General features: G+C 42.4%; 2 protein-coding genes across 3 annotated transcripts in view; both read right to left on the bottom strand.

The window, feature by feature from the left end:
- Window positions 1–543: 543 nt before the first annotated feature.
- Window positions 544–12,553, bottom strand: gramd1c (GRAM domain containing 1c). The gene is made up of 19 exons (XM_031850300.1): window positions 12,547–12,553; window positions 11,507–11,660; window positions 10,780–10,888; window positions 10,352–10,475; window positions 9,513–9,613; window positions 8,692–8,787; window positions 8,526–8,606; window positions 6,319–6,437; window positions 6,082–6,238; window positions 5,833–5,998; window positions 5,616–5,759; window positions 5,273–5,391; window positions 5,049–5,191; window positions 4,862–4,965; window positions 4,197–4,367; window positions 3,554–3,620; window positions 3,227–3,346; window positions 2,701–2,806; window positions 544–2,408 (listed from the first exon to the last, which is right to left on the bottom strand). The coding sequence occupies exons 1-19, from the start codon at window positions 12,551–12,553 to the stop codon at window positions 2,337–2,339; spliced, it is 2,160 nt and encodes a 719-aa protein (XP_031706160.1). The 3' UTR covers window positions 544–2,336.
- The window catches only part of atp6v1ab (ATPase H+ transporting V1 subunit Ab), a 7,552-nt gene continuing 1,918 nt past the window's right edge, over window positions 12,110–17,743 (bottom strand). The window contains exons 1-14 of one of the 2 annotated variants that reach the window (XM_031850275.1): window positions 16,904–16,985; window positions 16,582–16,710; window positions 16,143–16,357; window positions 15,913–16,050; window positions 15,668–15,819; window positions 15,403–15,565; window positions 15,216–15,324; window positions 14,985–15,107; window positions 14,419–14,533; window positions 14,269–14,332; window positions 13,978–14,181; window positions 13,703–13,797; window positions 13,369–13,540; window positions 12,110–12,804 (exon numbers count right to left, since the gene is read on the bottom strand). In XM_031850275.1, the coding sequence (XP_031706135.1) occupies window positions 12,712–12,804; window positions 13,369–13,540; window positions 13,703–13,797; window positions 13,978–14,181; window positions 14,269–14,332; window positions 14,419–14,533; window positions 14,985–15,107; window positions 15,216–15,324; window positions 15,403–15,565; window positions 15,668–15,819; window positions 15,913–16,050; window positions 16,143–16,357; window positions 16,582–16,710; window positions 16,904–16,985 (1,854 nt within the window). In that variant the 3' untranslated portion in view covers window positions 12,110–12,711. Of the gene's footprint in view, window positions 12,805–13,368; window positions 13,541–13,702; window positions 13,798–13,977; window positions 14,182–14,268; window positions 14,333–14,418; window positions 14,534–14,984; window positions 15,108–15,215; window positions 15,325–15,402; window positions 15,566–15,667; window positions 15,820–15,912; window positions 16,051–16,142; window positions 16,358–16,581; window positions 16,711–16,903; window positions 17,008–17,743 lie in introns of those variants that run through there. The other variant, XM_031850274.1, reaches the window with a different exon arrangement.

Raw genomic sequence — 17,743 nt, 5'->3', positions numbered from 1 at the left:
CCTGTGGCTCTGCCCCCAAAACAGTTTCCCTCCTGACGTCACACGAGCACTAAGGTCCCCGCCCATGGCCCGGTTATAGTCCCGGTTATAGTCCCGGTTATACTCCCACACCTACAGCCACCATCGTCTGAGATCATTTTAACCAACTACAGTTCAGAGTCTAACCATGCAAAAAAACTAAATGTCATAAAGTTAAGTTAATTCTGGGTATAGGTGGGTCCTAGTATTTTCTTAAACACAAAAAAATGTGCAGTAAGAGTATATATATTTGAAACTATATCCTTTTAATTCTCATGTTCTCATCTCATGTTTTGAGATAAGGGATTACGACTCAGACTAAAATGACTTGATAAGACCGAGATTTATGCAGGAAACAAATGCATCACAATTTAAAAGGTGCTGTGTTTTGTATGAATAAGCTAAATGTATAAAGTAATTAGCTGTAAACGTAGTGGAGTAAAGAATACAATATTCTCCTCTGAAATATAGAGAATAGGCTATACAATATAATCGCCTTGAGTAAATGTAGTTACTTTGCACCAGTAGCTATTGCATTAACTTTTATTAAAGTCCATACATACAGTATACAACAGTAGATTTTCAATATAAACTAATTGCCACCATCAGATATAAGGACAGCCTACAGAGGCAATATGTAATTTCCTCTAGGAGTACACAAGGACATGCTAGTGGTCAATAATTAAAGACAGTCTCAATAGTCTTGTATTACACCTGTGACAAAAGGGACAAAGACACATTTGGTTTTACTCCAATTTAGTTTTCCGCTTCTGTTCCCAGCATCATACAACTAAACAAAAACAAAAAAATCAGTCCTTTTGGCTTAAAACAATAAATTCTAGTACTTAGTCTCGTCAGACTCGTGGTTATTTCCCTTTGTTCTGAGGCACAAGAACAATTTTAAGAATAATTAACAGATAATTCCCAAAGACTATTTAATAGGCAATATCTAATCATGAGCTTGTTTTTAGCCTGCAAGCTTCTCTCTGTGGTCCGATAATTGATTCATCATTTCAGTAACTTCTAAAGTGAAATGATTAAAATGATCGGCTCCTAAAATATTTATATTTGCTGTTTTTTTTGTCTCCTATGATAGTAAACTACATCTTTGTTGGTTGGTCGAACAAAACAAGGCGCTAAAGATGTTTAGCTGCTTAGATGGACATTTTATAGACGAATATAATATTGAGATATTTTTATATCAAGAAAGTATGCAAAACATTTGCAGCTCTAATATGTTGTACCTTCAAAATGTTGGAACTACTCATGATTCTGGCAATACATTTTGTTTATTAATTGCAATATGGCTGAAAATGTACAAAAAAAAAGCAACTAATTTTAAACAAGTGGTTGCTCGCAGAGTCTGTTTTAAGTAAAAACATGAAAAAAGAAAAGGGTGACATCACTGTAAACATCAAACAAGGCAATTGTAGGGGCATGTCACCAACAATTGATTTAAAAACAATACAATAGTGTTCATGTCAATTTGGAAATCACAGAGCAAACTTGCATCTAGTGTTGACAGTGTAAGAGCGAAGTGATGAGGTAACCTGAGATAATCCCACTGCCCACACACCTGGTTTAATCTAAAATTAAACCAATATATTATACTTGGTTCACAGTGTAGAACAAGAAAGGGAAAAAAGAAAGTTCATAAAAACTGTGATTACACATGTACAACCGAATGAGGAAAATCAAATATGTATATGTGGTGCGAAACAAAAACAAAAAAAAAACCCACCGTCAGCAGTACCTTCTGTTCACCAGATTTGGCTCATATACAGTATTATAAAAACACATCTACGAGGTACTTGTGCAAAAATTAAAATGTGCAAAAAAGTACATAAAGAAAATAGTTTTAAATAATATTGATTCACATCTCCAGAATAAAACAAAAATAAAAGCTTTTTTCTAATAGTTCATTTGGTGTGGCACGATCATCAGCACATAGCAAGGTGTTTTGCCATGCCACTATTTAAGGAAAGAGTAAAAAAGACGCCAGCCGAGGGAGCTGAAAATAGCACCCTACAGAAACCCTAACCCTACTGCTCCATGTACCACTGATGCAACGTTGTCCTCGCAGCAGTCAGTCCACAGCTTTGAAAACATCCTGGCACCTGACGCCGCGCCACAGGCTTTGGGACCGGTAACCTCTGGCAACAAAAGACACGTCAGTGGTCTGGGGATGCCTACATGGCAACGTCACTGGATACCAGAGACTTCCTCAGAGGCAGTTCACTACTGCAGTCCTTTTTATTTATTTTTTCCCCCTCCACAGGGTCGTGGACAAGCATTCTGCAGTCTCCAGGTGAAGAGCATCACTGTGGTGCCGCTGCTGTGCGATTGGCCAAAGCAAAGGTTTGCTGGAGCATCACCAGAGAGCTGCGGAGCTGTGAGGAGAAGAGGAACAACTGACTCAGCAGCTTTATATCCTGCTTTAGGTTTTTTTTTTTTTAAAAAGGCGTTAAAAGACAGCTATGAATTTATGAGATGGACTCCTGCTGGTTGTAAAATAGAAAATGACAGCTGCATGCCTCTGCTTTCTGCCTACGAGATAAAAGAGTCAAAAGACTATAATGAACTGCCCTATTTTGCACAAAGCAGAGCAGAATATCCATAATCATGTCCACATCGGAGCGACAGTTGCTTTTACTTATGCATTACATTCCCAGCTTGTCCTACCTGTTGTAAAAGGTTGATGGAGTCCTGCAGTACATTTTTTAGCAGCTGCACATCCTCTCTGGTCCGATACTCTGGTTCCTGTTTGGGCCCATATTCAGCGGCCAAGCTGCCAAACAACAGAAAGTAAAAGTGATTATTCTTATGTGCAAAAGAGGATATTCCCATTTGCTAGATAAAAGGCAGCAGAAGATAAAAACAGAGGCAGTAACAACGTGATGGACATGTAAGAAGAGGGCAAAGAGTGGAGGAGCACAGAGGCGAGACAGTGTCATTTACATAACCACAGTTACTGAGGCTGATAGACAGTTTCAACATTGTGACTCATTAGAGCAAGAGCTCTCTTGTATGCGGGCTGCTCAAAAACAAAAAAAGTGGCGGGAGACTAACCCCTTTCCCCCCTCCACCCACACCAAGACTTCTGCTGTCTGAGTGAGCATGGCAACTACTGATATACAGTAGTTACTGTCTAATGCGGGGCAACCCAAAGAAAAATGCATTTTGCAAAAGGAACAGAAAGTTATCTGACCTGGCCTCACTCCTGTCCCTCAGCCGATGCTTTGTGCTCAGGTACATGCGTTGGGCTACGTCCTCCATCGCCCACAACTTAAAAAACAGACCCAGATTCATCACCACCAGAATCAGCAAGCTGAAAGAGACAGAAAGCATTAAAGAGTTTAATCTGACCACTTAGACTAGAGAGACAAATGTTTGAAGGAAGCATGCAAACACCAGAAATAACCGCACACAACCTTTAGAATATTGACCATCTTTACAAACCAGGACAGTCCGTCTCTTTGGACAGCACAGAATACACAATACAACCCTCATTGTTGTTTCCAGGTTGTTAACTTACATCAAACTCATGCCAGCCACTATGGTCGTAGTGTTCCATTTGTGCAGGTTGTTCATTTCTATGGGGCCTGAAATGCATATTTTACTTCAGTCAGATTAAGAAAATTTGCTCCAAGTTTTAAAATGTAGACTTATGTAACACTTTTGGCATCACTAACTACTAAAACCGATTTGAACAATTAAGTAAATGGTTGGAATCTCAACCAAGCAGCCTTGTAGGTATAGTTCAACATTTTAGTTAAAAATGTGCGTAGAAAACATTGATGAGATGATCGATACACTCTTATCTTTTCATTAAAAATGAAGCTGGAACAAAGAGTTCAGGAGCTTATCATAAAGACTTGAAGCAGTCTGTTCAAAATCCAAAGGATTAAAAACACATCAATTTATGTCCTTATTTTGCTAAACTATTTCTTGGCGGGACACAGACTTCCTGCCAGCCTCATGGAGACTCCAGAAAGTCAGTATTTTGTGCACATAAACTCCCTGTGAAGCCACAACCTGTCTTTATACAAACAATATATCATTAGCGTTAGTGAGCTCCTGGCTCAAAATTAAAGAGGACAAATATAGGAGTGCTATCGGTCTTCTCAGCAAAACCTATTCCTTTAAAAGGCATTAAATACAGTATGCGTGTCATTTACCCATGTTGCCCTCTCTGTGCTGTTCAGGGTCTTTTCTGTACTGCTTGTTGGGCTTCATGTGCTCTGGCAGAGTCCGGCTATAAGTGCGCCTCCTCCTCCGAAGCCCACCCGTCTTAACAGAGTCGCCACCTCCTTGATTTATCTCTGCTTCCTCCTCCTGCAGTTCTGCCTCTGTACAGGGTCAAATATAGGGCAGAAGTTAGCGGGGTTAAAGTGGGTGGGTAATGTATTACAGAAACATATTTTTAAAAAAGTGTTGAAATTCTCTTTACAGCCCGACAGCAATCAATAAATCAAATGCTTTGACAAAATTAAAAAAAAAAAAAATTTAAAAAAATTAAAAAAAAAAAGTGCATCTGTGGCTGTTGCAGGACTGAAATAATCTGGAAACATACTAATAAGCAAGTAAAAAACAAAAAAATGTAGATAATTCATGAAGGTTTGCTGCTCAAGCTCAGTGCACTTAAAATGGCAGATGCAGGTCAGATCGACCATTATAGTCCTTTACTCCTTACATGCAAATGCAGCTGTAAAATAATTCACTGCTGACGTGCGTTGGTGGAAACAGTCATATCAGATAAGAGATAAAATAAAACACGAGCTGAGGAAAGTAGACAGGGAAGCTCACTCTTCCGCCTGCTGGCCGGACACGACTTTCTACTTACCCAGCTGTCGGAAATTTTCTTCAATGCCGCTCCAGGAGTTTTTGGTGATGAAAGACTTGACCAGGCCCCACGGCTGCTTCTTGTATTTCACGTCGGTATAAACCCTGGCAGCACAACAGACAAAATAAATGGCAGTGACTTAAGAAACAAAAAAGTCCAAAGTTATGGGATAATCATAAAACCTTACCTTAGTCGACACTTCCGCTTTGAGTTACTTATGATGTAGTACCGATTTTGAATGTAGAAGTAATCGTGATAGGGAACGTCATGAGTGTACACCTCGGAGTCCACCAGGTAATACTGACCATCCCTGTATTCTTTGTACAGCGTCTGAGAGATAATTAGAGTACAAATACATGATCTTTCATCCATTCAGGCGCGCACGGACCACTGACACGGATGTAAACACACCTGGTTCTCCGTAGCGGTGGAGAACTTGCCAATCAGAGGGTTGCTGATGGTTACTGTGTAGTTCAGATTCCTCTTCATGTTTCCTGAGGCGTCTTTTTGCCAAGCAGTAAAGCTGTAGTCTGGTAACACGAAAGGACAATTTGAATATGACGCGGGGACTTTTCTAAGCCAGAACTGGTGAATAAAGTAGTTTCAGGAATGGCTTAAAATAATATTAATCTATTTAGCAGGGATCATACAGATAAACATTGTAACCAACAGATAAGCAATGCAACAGTGAATACAGGGCCCCCCCTCCCCGGTTATGGCTTTAAATTTAGATTCAAAACAGTTTAACACTTACTGGTTGTCTTCCTGATGTTCATGAACCTGCGGGTGAAGCTGGAGTCGCTGAAGAGCAAGTCAAACATCTTGTTGGCGCTGATGTGGAACACCTTGTTCAGATAGAGTCGACCCTGCACCTGGGGCAAACCCACTCGCTCATCCACTGATGAAGCAAAACGTTAAAATATTAAAACCACAACACGTGAGCTCAGGCATCCTCCAGGGCCTCTCCTTACCGTCCTCGATGCTTTCTGAACCGCTCTGCTCGGACACGTCATCGTTCTCGTTGGCGTTGAGGTCGAGAGAGAGCGAGGATGGTTTGGAAGCCCGCTCTGGGGCGAAGCGGTCCAGCGAGGGAGCAGGGCTGCGCCGCTGAGACGGGCTGCCGCGAGGGTCATCCTTCTGGAGGGCGATGCAAACCAGTGAGGTGGGAAAAGATTTTAAAGACATGCACAGACCACGCAATGAAGGACAAAAATGAATACCGTGTTGGGAGAGTTCTGCGAGCCGAGAAGGGAAGGCAAGTCCTCCCCCTGAGGAGTGGAGGTGTCTGAAGGCCCATGCTCCATCCCAGCGAGGCGGAGGGAAGAAGGCTGTTCAAGCCTCCCCGGACCATCGTCACCACTAGGCCTCACCATCAGGCTGTAGACAGACGAGTGGAGTCAAATCACAGCACATTTAGATTGCGTGCGAGGCTGGGCGTGCAGGTGGGAGTGTGTTACCTGGTCTGCATGCTCGATTCTGCTGATAACTGTAAGCTCTCCATCTCCTCATGGCTCAGGCCGAGGTCATTCCCATAATGCTGTTTGACCATCTGCCACAACTCCAAATTGGTCAGAGGCTAAATGTCAGGGGAAAGGGAGGACACAAAGTCATGGAAACATAAACCAAATAGTCTTGTTTGGAGACCAGCTCCTGTAGATACATCTTCCTGTTGCACAATAAGGACTCTGCTTTGGCAGGAATCCATAATATGCTTAACAAACTTAACCGAATGTCGACTCAGAGTTTGTTAAAGGTAACCTGGAAACGTTTAGTCTCCACACAGTATAATTTAGTCCAACTCCATGGGTGACAAGCAAACTATAGCTACACACCTTATTGTCTCTTCTGGCCGTCGGGATATTAATCTTACATGTTTGTGTTGACAACTAAGAAGCTCAATCTCACAAAAACAAGAGGAGCTGTATAGCGACAGCGTGATAAAAAAAAAAAAGTAGTCCGTATTGTTGTAGACCCGTTTAACCCCAAAGGAAATAAACACGGTTGTTTTATTTGCCATATGGGACCACAAACTGTGTTCCAGCGCATCTAAACGGAGATAAAGTTAAATATTCACCAACACGGACTTTACTTACTTGTCAGACGACATGATCCCCGCAGCAGTGAGTTTCAACTGTCAGGCAGCGATCTATAACCTGGGCGCACATTCAGGAAGTCCTGAGTTCAGAGGCGTAAAGACGCGCCGCCCAGATAGTAAAAAGGTAAATAAAAGCTTGCGCTACCGGTCGAAAGTCCGGTTTATCGACGGTTCAGACAAACTCTTTTGTTTTTATGTGATTCCGATAATGGTTTCAGCTCCGACACGAGCGCAGTGTGCGGTTAAAGGCAGCATGTAAATCAGCCCCCGTCGCTACACCTGAGAGGTCAATGAACTCTTGACGGAGATGTTTTCATACAGGTGTTTGTTCTCCAGATCCCAGCAGACCCGCACCCCCTTGGGTAGGCTGCCATAGCGCCTGTCATTGCAACATAGTGTATCCTCTTAAAAACAAATTATTGTAATGCATGCATAATTATAAATATCATCTGCAATCTTTATGTTTACCTTTGTTTTTCCAGGATAGTCCTATTGAGATTTAATATCTCCTAATTCTCCAAATAAGGATGGCTGAGCTGGTTGTTTCATTTTTGACTACATCTGTGACAAACTGGAGGTAAATAGTTCCAGTATAAGAGCATAATATATAACATCAATGCCGCTTTGACTGACTGCCTTAGCCGACTCACTTTTGCTTTCAGCCTCCACACATCAAATGACACTCAACTCATTTTAAAGTTTTAATCTTTAAGATTTCTATGAAATCAAACCCTGTTGATACTTTTTTTGGTTGCAATGACAATTGCCGTGCAATGCATTCGTATCAGTTTCTCTCTAAATCATTAGTTTTCATTGTTAGTGGCAGAGTCTGCCATTTCCAGACTGTAACGCAATTCAACTGCCTGTGGTGCTTAAAATTGCCATTGTATTGTCCTAAGTTTACAGCAATCACTTCAACAGAGGCCTCAAACATATTTAAGTGTTTCAAATTCAACTCATGAGCAAACAACAACTTTTAAAGACATTTAAACTGTTTACAGTGTTTGCGCCTGCAGTTGTCAAACTAGAAAAAAATATGTTATTATATTTCTTTTACTGGACAAAGAGTTAGGCGGACACAAATAAGGTGACTGAGCTGTAGCGCGTTCATATTTACTAGATTCTTGACATACATGGAGGTAAATTATTCCAAACACAGCACCTCAGTATGTGGAACAATTAAGCGTATGTCTGTTGGACTCCTGCGCAAACCCTGCTGTGCTGCAGATCTTTACCCTACATGCAATAGCAGAGTGGCAGTGATAACCTCAAAGGAAGACAGGGCAGTATGATACGCACTCTGGACTGATTAGATAAGTGCTGCAAAATGGGGTAAAGTCACAGTGATCGGTGAGGCATTTAGTCACAGCAGTCCAGTTACTGTACAACAGCAAAGTCTGTGTGTCGAGAGTGTTTGTTATACATGTGACTGAGGTATGAAAGAGGGACTATTGTTGAGCCTGCATGAACAGGGGTTACTCCCACATGGAGAATGATCATTAGACTGATGAGTGTCTGCAGTTAGGAGACTGTATGAGGTAACAGCAGGTAAGTGGGGGAAGAGCATACCTTGTCCAACAGCATGTTTTGCCACATGCGGAAAACACCCTGGTAACTTTTCTCTCTTGCCGTGAAGGATGTGAAGAAGAACTGCAGGTGAAGATGTAAAGAGATATAAAGTAATTGATTATGTGTTAATCAAATGTGACATAACCTCTGCTATCTTCAAACACACCTTCTCTGTGCTTGTGCAGATCTGGATGGCATTGGGAATCAGACGAGCCGTTTTCTCTCTGGTCATAGTCACGATGTCTTTAAGAGTCAGTATAATCTGTAGGAAAAAGGTGAGTAGTTAGTACGCACATTGCTTATCAAAAAATGATATAATGAAAAAAATTCAACCCTTGGATACCAATGTTGTGATCTACATCCTCCTTCACTCAGGAGTCAAATTCTGATGACATCTTAGAATGACTTTTAGCAACTCCCAAGGAGAGGCTTGAACTTACTGCTCACAGCAGAAATGTTGCATTATCATATGATCGACTCCCGCAAGTAATGTATCTTACTTGCTGTTGTAGCTTGGTTTTTCATCTGTTGCACGTGATTGCAAACTAGAATTTCTTGCCATTTGTATTTGAGGAACTGAAAACTAAATTCTGATATTCATGGTGTGTACTTTGTATTGCTGAAAACATTAAAAATGTACATTTCTCTATATTTTTTGCATCATCTCTTGGGAATAACAAACAAATAATAAAAATACAACAAAAAAAAAAACAACTAACCGTTTTAATCAAGTGTTTTAGGGTGGATTTTTTAAAATCCTGCACACTGCATTTTAAAAAAAAGGTAGTGAGCAGTTTGAAAATAGTTAATCATTGTTAAAATGTACATTAAAGAAGAATGCAAATAGTTAGCTATATTATAATATAATCCTCCACATATTCGGTTTCTTTGTCCACACATTTGCGGTTCCATTAATGTGAGCACAATGTGCTTCCAGACTGTACAACCTCCCCCCTTTCCCTCGGTCCTCATCCACTCTCCAATTACCTTCGTACCCCGAAACACATTGCTGTAGAAACAGATCCAGTTCTTTGCGAGGTAGAGGCGTCCCTGAAGGAGGATGTCCCGCTGGAGGGCACACGGGTAGTCTGGGGAAAAGTATATATAGGGCTGCTGAAGTCATCCATACAAATGACTGCCTGAGGTGACACACTACATCTATAAAACAGACCACTGTAATAAGATGGTGTGGGATTTACCTTCTTACACTTTATATAAAGACAACATGTAACCATTTATATTTCAGTTAAGATCAATTTAAATTCAAAGTCTAGTCACCATAGCCTTGTGGTTTCCAGATGCTCCTGTGTCATGCTCGAGTTAGAGGGTCACATGTCTGTTCTATTACATCATTTTCCATTTAATGCAACAGTGTGGCAATAAACAAGGAACCTTATCTTCAATGAAACAAGAAAACGCAGGTACGGAGTATGTGGTTTTATCACCGTGTGGCACAATGTTTAAAGCTGTCTTTAGATATATTTAAGTGGGGATTTAAGATAAATATAGGGTACCTGGTTAAAATATTGGCCAGTGACATTGTGTTAATGTGACTGTAGGTTCTTCTTGAACCAGAAACCACAAATGCTCACACTGTAAGGATTCGTCTAAATACTTTTTCCAGAGCCATTTCCACTTTGGAAAACAAAACAAGGACTATTTTGTCTTTTTATGACCTTAAAATCTTTGCGCAAATTTATAAAATATGGAAAATTGAAATTATGGCACTCGGTAAAGACTATCATCAAAAATAAATGAAGGAATAAATATCTGTATCATGGACCAACACTTCTACTACTATGAGAAGAAGTCTTCATACAACTCACCCACTAGGAGTCTCTCTGACTCCGGCAGTTCTTTGAACAACTTCTTAAATTCATCCAACCTCTGTTTGTATGTCGGCAGAGGAGTTTGAGGTACTGCAAGACACTGTCCCTGAGGGTCGGAGCTCTGGTGGAGGAGATATGAACATTAGTTCTTTCTTTGTACACACAAAAACAAGTGATGAGCTATAATTCTGGCCAGAGGTTAAAAGAGGAAGACAGACAGACATCATCTCCTGTGAGTTTGAGCAGATGATAAACAGCATTGTGAGCCTTTTGGGCTTTGCGTCCAAGAGACAACAGCAATCCCACTTGTGTGAGGTGAAACATGGTGTCATGACTCTGAGCCACAAGAGAGCAGTTAAATGTTTCCATGCCATAGTTTGCAGTAGCTTTGTGTTAACTGGGACAGTGTAGTGTTTTTTTTTTACCTGTTCATCAGAGCTCCACTTGACATCCACCATGGATGTCGACTCATCTGTAATATCATCACTGACCACTCCTGAGGGGTTGGATACCTGGTCCATCTCTGCTGCGTTGCTTAAATAAATAAATAAAAAAACATGTGCTCTGTGAAACTTCTTCAGCCCCGCTACAGATTGATGATGACAACACATTTCAATCCCTCCAGCAGTGCCATAAGGAGAGAAAAAAAGATAAGGTATGGGTCTGTGAGAGTTTAACTCAAACATGATCTGAGCCTCGGCGGTAAATGTTATGGAACAAGGATACTCGGCACCACAGGGGAAGTCATAATCACTGCAACAGAACTGGTTTGACTAGGAGGGTTAAATGGAGGCAGAAGTGAAGTCCTGCCAAAGAACAGAAACCTTTATGCACTTATAACTCATATGATATATGGAAAAAATATCTTTAAGAGAACGGATACATGTCACAAAGTTAAAAACATTTATACAAATTTAAAGAAACTTTCCAACATCCCAAACTCCCAAACTCTGTGTGTGTGCTGTCAGATTGTGCCGGCTGATTGGCGCTATCATAACGATCTACGAGAAGTCTTATCAAACAAAACCCACATGATAAAAGCGGACCTACTACTTTTACGCACAGCGCCATGAGCACCCGGGCGAGCTGAACCTCCAACATGTCTCTGCACGCGGGTTACCGACCTAAGACTAAACTGTTGTTGTCACTTACCCGGCACGGAGTGGACCCAGGATTTCTGTTCTCTCCGAGTGCGACCGAGTTAAAAATAAATAAATTAAAAAGTCAAGGCTAAGCCAGTTTGTCACCCACACAGTTTTGGAGCACTTCTGATGCGCTGTGCTCGTGCGCCTTGTTGCATGTGCATCTCATCTGCTCAGAGGAACATACTTAATGGGAGTTGTCATCTCATCCGTGACGCTCATTGGTCTTCACTTAACTAGTTAATGACTCCAAAATGGCATCTCTCCCTTAATTTATTCAGGTGTGGAATCCATGGAAAGCAAAGTACATTTGCATTCCAAGTATTCAGGTGAAAAAGCTACTGCAGTAAGTTTATTCAATTTAAAGGTGTTTGACTTTCACACCGTTTCATTTTTTAAAATCAGAACACTTTATGAGGACTTCTATTAATTCGATTCACCAAATAAAGCTCAGAGCTTTTCAAAAACAGTAATTAAAAGTATATCAAATGAATTCTGTGAACAAAGGATATAAAGGGCAGGGTGCCGGAGAATGAGTGATATGCAGAGAAACCAGTTCAGCAACTCAGACAGCATCGTCAGGAACAATCAGATCACGCAGGCAAACACAACGTTTTTCTTTTTCCCCCTCATGTTTTAATTCTTCTGCAGTAACATGAAAGTGTTGGACAGCAGAGCGTTGACTCTTACACATTCACACAGCAAAGTACACAACACTGCACAGCGTGAAACACAACCGTAAAAAGGAAAAGAACGGCAAAGCCTTCACGTCAAAATGCCGGCAATAAATAGGCTGATCTTATTAAATTTATATTCAATACTCTTCTGTACAGATGGTCTATGAATTACAATACATCAACCAAACAATCCTCTTCAGGAAGAGCAACACGGATACACCAAAAAAATCATGTAAACAGAGAAAGGAAGAGAGGGTGGAAGAGATCCTTCTTTCGTACACACATTAAATCCACACACGCACGCACATATGATCAACGACCATGCAGAGGATCCAGAGTGCGCCTGTATGAGGCAACAAAAAATAATGAATACAGTACATCTTTCTCTTTTCCCTCCATATGGAATTGCACTCACTCACACAATCACTCAGAAAAGGAGCACAGAGCACGCAGGTTTTGGGGATACGAGGAGGTGGAATGTGATTCTGCAGTGGAGGGTCCAGAGATGAATACTGGAAAGGCTGCGAGAGGTGGCGGCCTATTCTTCCAACGTGCGGAAGGAGTTCTGCATGTCCTCCACCAGCTGAGCGTACTCTGCCTTGATCTTGGCCTCGCCCTCCTTCACCGGGTCCTGTACCAACAAAGAAACACAGTCTCACAACGCGAACAAAAAACAGGAAGAGTAGGCAGATTCTATGCATGAGCTGTGGTGCCTGAGCTATGGCCGTCATCCTCACAGTGTCCTACAGATGTCATATCAATAATACGCTTTTAAATAGGCTGCCCCATTGGAACATTATACCGATAGAAACGGTGAAATCTTTTAGTGAATTAAATGTATTGTTTAGGCATCTTAACTGGATATTATCGACACGGTTGTCTCAGCCTGTTTGCATTTATTGTCCTAAGAATGTTTTCATGCTACACCCTTGGCCAGGTCTCTCTTTAATAATGACAAAAGAAAACCTGATGGGTAGAGGTCATAGCAACAGGTATTTTTAAAGCAACTTTCTGATTGTGATCGTCACAACTCTTAAACGCACTCAGTGTATTGGAGCAAACAATACGTCTACAAGCTCGAAATAATCCTTTTAAGAATCGGCACAAAGCGACTGATGTAAAGGCAGACTAACCACACATTACAAACAAAGAATACTGTATGTTGACAAGGCAAAAGTCTTACACACAAACACACCTTAAATTTCATTGAGCTGATCCTGTAGAGGATTTCTCCCATGTGCTCCTTGATCATGGCCCAGGTGATCTTGTTGTCGCTCTGAGCTGTGGTCTCCACTGCGTGCCGTGCCATGTCGTAGAAAGAGATCATGTTGGAGAGGATGCCCACCGTCTTATAGAAGGGACAGAACCTGAGGACAATGGACACAAATCAGTCAGCCATTTTGGATCAAATACCCCAAAAGTGGAGTTTCACTTTCTCTCCAGAGTGTCCAATATCTATTAGAACTCAGGTCAGTGCCTGAGTGGGACTAAAGGTGAGTGAGTAGATGCTACGTTGGGTGTGATGCTACCTGTCATAAGGTGTGTAACCGTTCTGCTGCAGGAAGTCGTCTTTGATCAGTTTGGCCACCTCCAGGGTGATTTTATCCGTTTCTGCCAGTGATGCCTGTTTAAAAAATATATATATATATTTAAATGAAAGAAATGTTTTGTAGAAAGCAGATATGGAATAAATGTGATCTTTTTTTTCTGCTACGTGTGTTTATCTTTGAAGTTACATACTGGGAAAGGAAAAAAAAAAAATCAAGTAAAAGTTCATCCAAAGATCAACTTAACGCTGAATTACCTTTCCGACGAGCTGCACAATCTCAGCCAGGTCCTCCTCCTCCTGCAGGATCTCCTTGGCCTTGGTACGCAGGGGCACAAACTCGGGGAAGTGCTTGTCGTAATACTCGTCCAGAGCTCGGGTGTATTTGCTGTAGCTGATCAGCCAGTTCACTGAGGGAAAGTGCTTCCTCTGAGCCAGCTTCTTATCCAGACCCCAGAACACCTGAGAGAGGAAATTACATAGTTGAGGAAAGGAACTGAGCACCTTCAATCAGAAAAGCTTGATTAGAATATGAATTTGACCATTTACCTGCACAATACCAAGGGTGGCTGAAGTGACAGGGTCAGAGAAGTCACCACCAGGAGGCGATACACTGAGAAAGGAACAAACAGTTTCGTTACAGTACATACAAGACGTGCAGAGTAATGTCTCCCTCTAGTGGCATAAAGCTGTACTCACGCTCCTACAATACTGACGCTGCCCTCCCTCTCGGGGTTGCCCAGACACTTCACCCTGCCAGCACGCTCATAGAAGGAGGCGAGGCGGGCGCCCAGGTAGGCTGGATAACCACTGTCTGTGGGCAGATACAGAAAATAAGAACAGTGAAAAACAGGTGCCAAAGTGGTGCTTTTAGCCAAAGATTATCTCTTCATTTGTACACCGATTTACATACTTTACTTTTACAATTTAAAAGAAAGCAACAGCATCAATGAACATAACTCATATACGGAGCATTGACATTCTTATTTTCTTTGAAGCACATTCTAAAATAATGATGTGTGATTTCTGCAGAGATCTGGGATCTTCTCTCAGGGAAAATGGTATTTTGACATATTACCTTCAACAAATATTGCACCTCCTGCAGTTTAAAAATTATTTGTTTGAGCCAACAGTCCAAAACTCCCCAAAATAATCAGTTCACCATCAAAGAAGACTGAGCAAATCTTGGGGTATTTGTGCTTCATTTCATTTTAAATTTTCATATGTCAATCAACTAAACGATCTCCAGGAGACTCCAAACTTACCAGCAGGCATCTCAGCCAGACGGCCAGAAATCTCCCTGAGAGCCTCGGCCCAACGGGAGGTGGAGTCGGCCATCATGCTCACGTTGTATCCCATGTCTCTGAAGTACTCAGACAGCGTGATTCCTGCCAGAACAAACCGAGTTAGTGTGCAGTACTCGTGTGTGTGTGTGTTAATCTCCAGTGAATGAGACTCTTTATTCCAACACATCTAAGTGGTCAACGAGTATTCACCTGTGTAGATGGAGGCCTCTCTGGCCGCTACAGGCATGTTGGAGGTGTTGGCCACCAGCGCTGTTCTCTTCATGATGCTCTCCGTCTTCCCGTCCACCTCCATGGTCAGCTGTGGGTCAGACGGCACCGTCAGTCACTCTGAACATTAATCAAGTTGGAACACAACGCCGCCGCTATCGCTACCCACCTCAGGGAAGTCTCGCAGTACTTCTGACATCTCGTTACCGCGCTCCCCGCAGCCAACGTAGACGATGACGTCGCTGTTGGAGTACTTGGACAGGGACTGAGAGATGACAGTCTTTCCACAGCCGAAGGCTCCTGGGATGGCTGTGGTACCTCCCTGCACACATCTTCACACAGAGAGGAGAGAGGTGGGTACAGGATGGGGGGGGGGGGGGGCATTTTCAACATGTCTTGAGTTAAATGGTTAAAGAGGAGGATGAGAGACTCACGGGAAAAGGGCATCTAGCACTCTCTGTCCGGTCAGCAGCGGGTGATTGGCGGGCAGCTTCTCTGTGACGGGTCGCACTTGTCTGACGGGCCACACCTGCAACATGGTGAACTTCTCCTTCACCCCCTCAAACTCCAGCTCCATCACCACGTCCTGACACAGAGACGCACACACCATCAACACCAAGGCAACAACTAACAGGCAAACAAATAAGAAAGCTGGTAGCTGAAGGTGTGGCGAACTCACGGAGACGTCGTAGTTTCCAGGTGGCGCCACGTAGGTCACGGTGCCTCTGTTTCTGGGAGGCAGCATGATCTTGTGCTTGATGAGGGAGTTCTCGTACACCATGCCATAGATGTCGCCTCCTGTGATGTGACTGCCAACCTAACGGTGATTTAAAAAAAAGGAAAGCTGACATAAATCTGATCATTTAAACAAGCCACGCTGAAGGTTTGAAGCTGCACAGACACACACACCCGCAGGCTTTTGACAGGAGAAAACTCCCACTTGAGGTCTCGGTTCAAGGCTCCGATGTTTACACCTCTGGGGATGTAGATGCTTTGTGTGAGGTCATTGATGTCCTTTAGTGGTCGCTGGATACCATCAAAGATGGAGCCCATGATTCCTGGACCCAGCTCCACAGAAAGGGGTTTCCCCGTCCGCAGCACAGGATCTCCAACAGACACCCCAGCTGGATTCAAGCTCAGGGAAAAATGTTTGGACGGGAATGTTGGAATCCTATCTTCTCATTCTTACAGAGCTGTTAATAAATATTAGATGTCAAAATACAACATTGTTATCACTTCTTTTTTTCTCTTGTGCCATTTTTGGCCCGATGGCTAAAAGCAGCCATACACTGGATCAATATGAAAGCTGTGACATCGAGTAAAGACAGGCACGTGGTGGAAAGGATACAGGTCTCCTCGTAGACCTGGATGGTGGCCATGTCTCCCTCCAGCCTGATGATCTCTCCCACCAGCTCACTGTGGCCGACACGGACCAGCTCGTACATAGCTGCTCCTGCCATGGCGGTAGCTGTCACCACTACGAAAACAAAACAAGTGTAAACAATCCAGCTGCATAGAAGTTAAACAATCAAAGAGCAGCAGCTGAAGAAGTCTGTGCACTTCTATTTACTGTTTCAGCTAAAGTATTGTTTTAAAGGCTTCTGTAGGCATTCTGTTACGAGTGCTCAGTTAAGAGAGAGTTTGGTATTGATTATAGTGTTTGTGCCCACCGGGTCCGGAGACTCCATGAACGAATCCAAACTCGCTCTCCCTCTCCTCGTCCCTGATCTTGGGCAGCTTGGACATGTCCATCTTCACTGCTTTATTAAGATAACTGGAAGCAGAGCAGAGCAGAGAGGACAATGTGAGGACGACATCAGGCAACACAGAATGAAAATTAAACAGAAGTCTGCAGGAGAGGCCATCCTCTCCTCGGCAATGGTCCCTTACAACAACAACAACAACAACACTGTGTCTACATCTTCACTGTTGATACGTTTTATTAGCAGCCATAAAGCAGCTGTGGGTAAGAGCTCTTTAATTAATGCTTTTACAGTGAATTTCATATGAGACCACACTGTGCTTTAGTACCAGTCTGTTTAAGAATGGAGCGAACTGGTTAATATGAAGAGAAGGAAATCTATATATGGTCATACAAGATAATGACTGTGTGCAGCAGATTGCATCGCTTTGTACAACTTTAAATGCTGATGCTAACTCAAACATAAAACACTTTGTTAGTATATTATTCTCTGTAAAAGTAAAGTTCTTGTGCATCCTTTTCAGTGTTTAAAACAAAATGGGTTTTCACAACAGATTCAGACTTTTCTCAAAATAAAAAAAAAGGTAGAAAATGTGTTATAAAATAAAATGAATCCCAAAATTCAGAGATAAATACTGTCATGGCACCGTGCCGGTGCTGGCACCTCCTACTGTTACCATGGAAACCGACAGGAAAATACGGCAACACGACTGCCTTTCTCAGCATTACGGTGCCTGATCCAGGCCAATGCCGCCCTCCTCCTCCTTCTCCTCCTTCTCCTTCTTCTTCTCCTTCTCCTCCTCCTCCT

Source organism: Anarrhichthys ocellatus, unplaced genomic scaffold (assembly GCF_004355925.1).
Source record: "Anarrhichthys ocellatus isolate YVR2014 unplaced genomic scaffold, GSC_Weel_1.0 scaffold10, whole genome shotgun sequence".
Lineage (NCBI taxonomy): Eukaryota > Metazoa > Chordata > Actinopteri > Perciformes > Anarhichadidae > Anarrhichthys > Anarrhichthys ocellatus.
The sequence above is the reverse complement of the archived record's forward strand: the minus strand, read 5'-3'. Positions and strand labels throughout refer to the sequence as shown.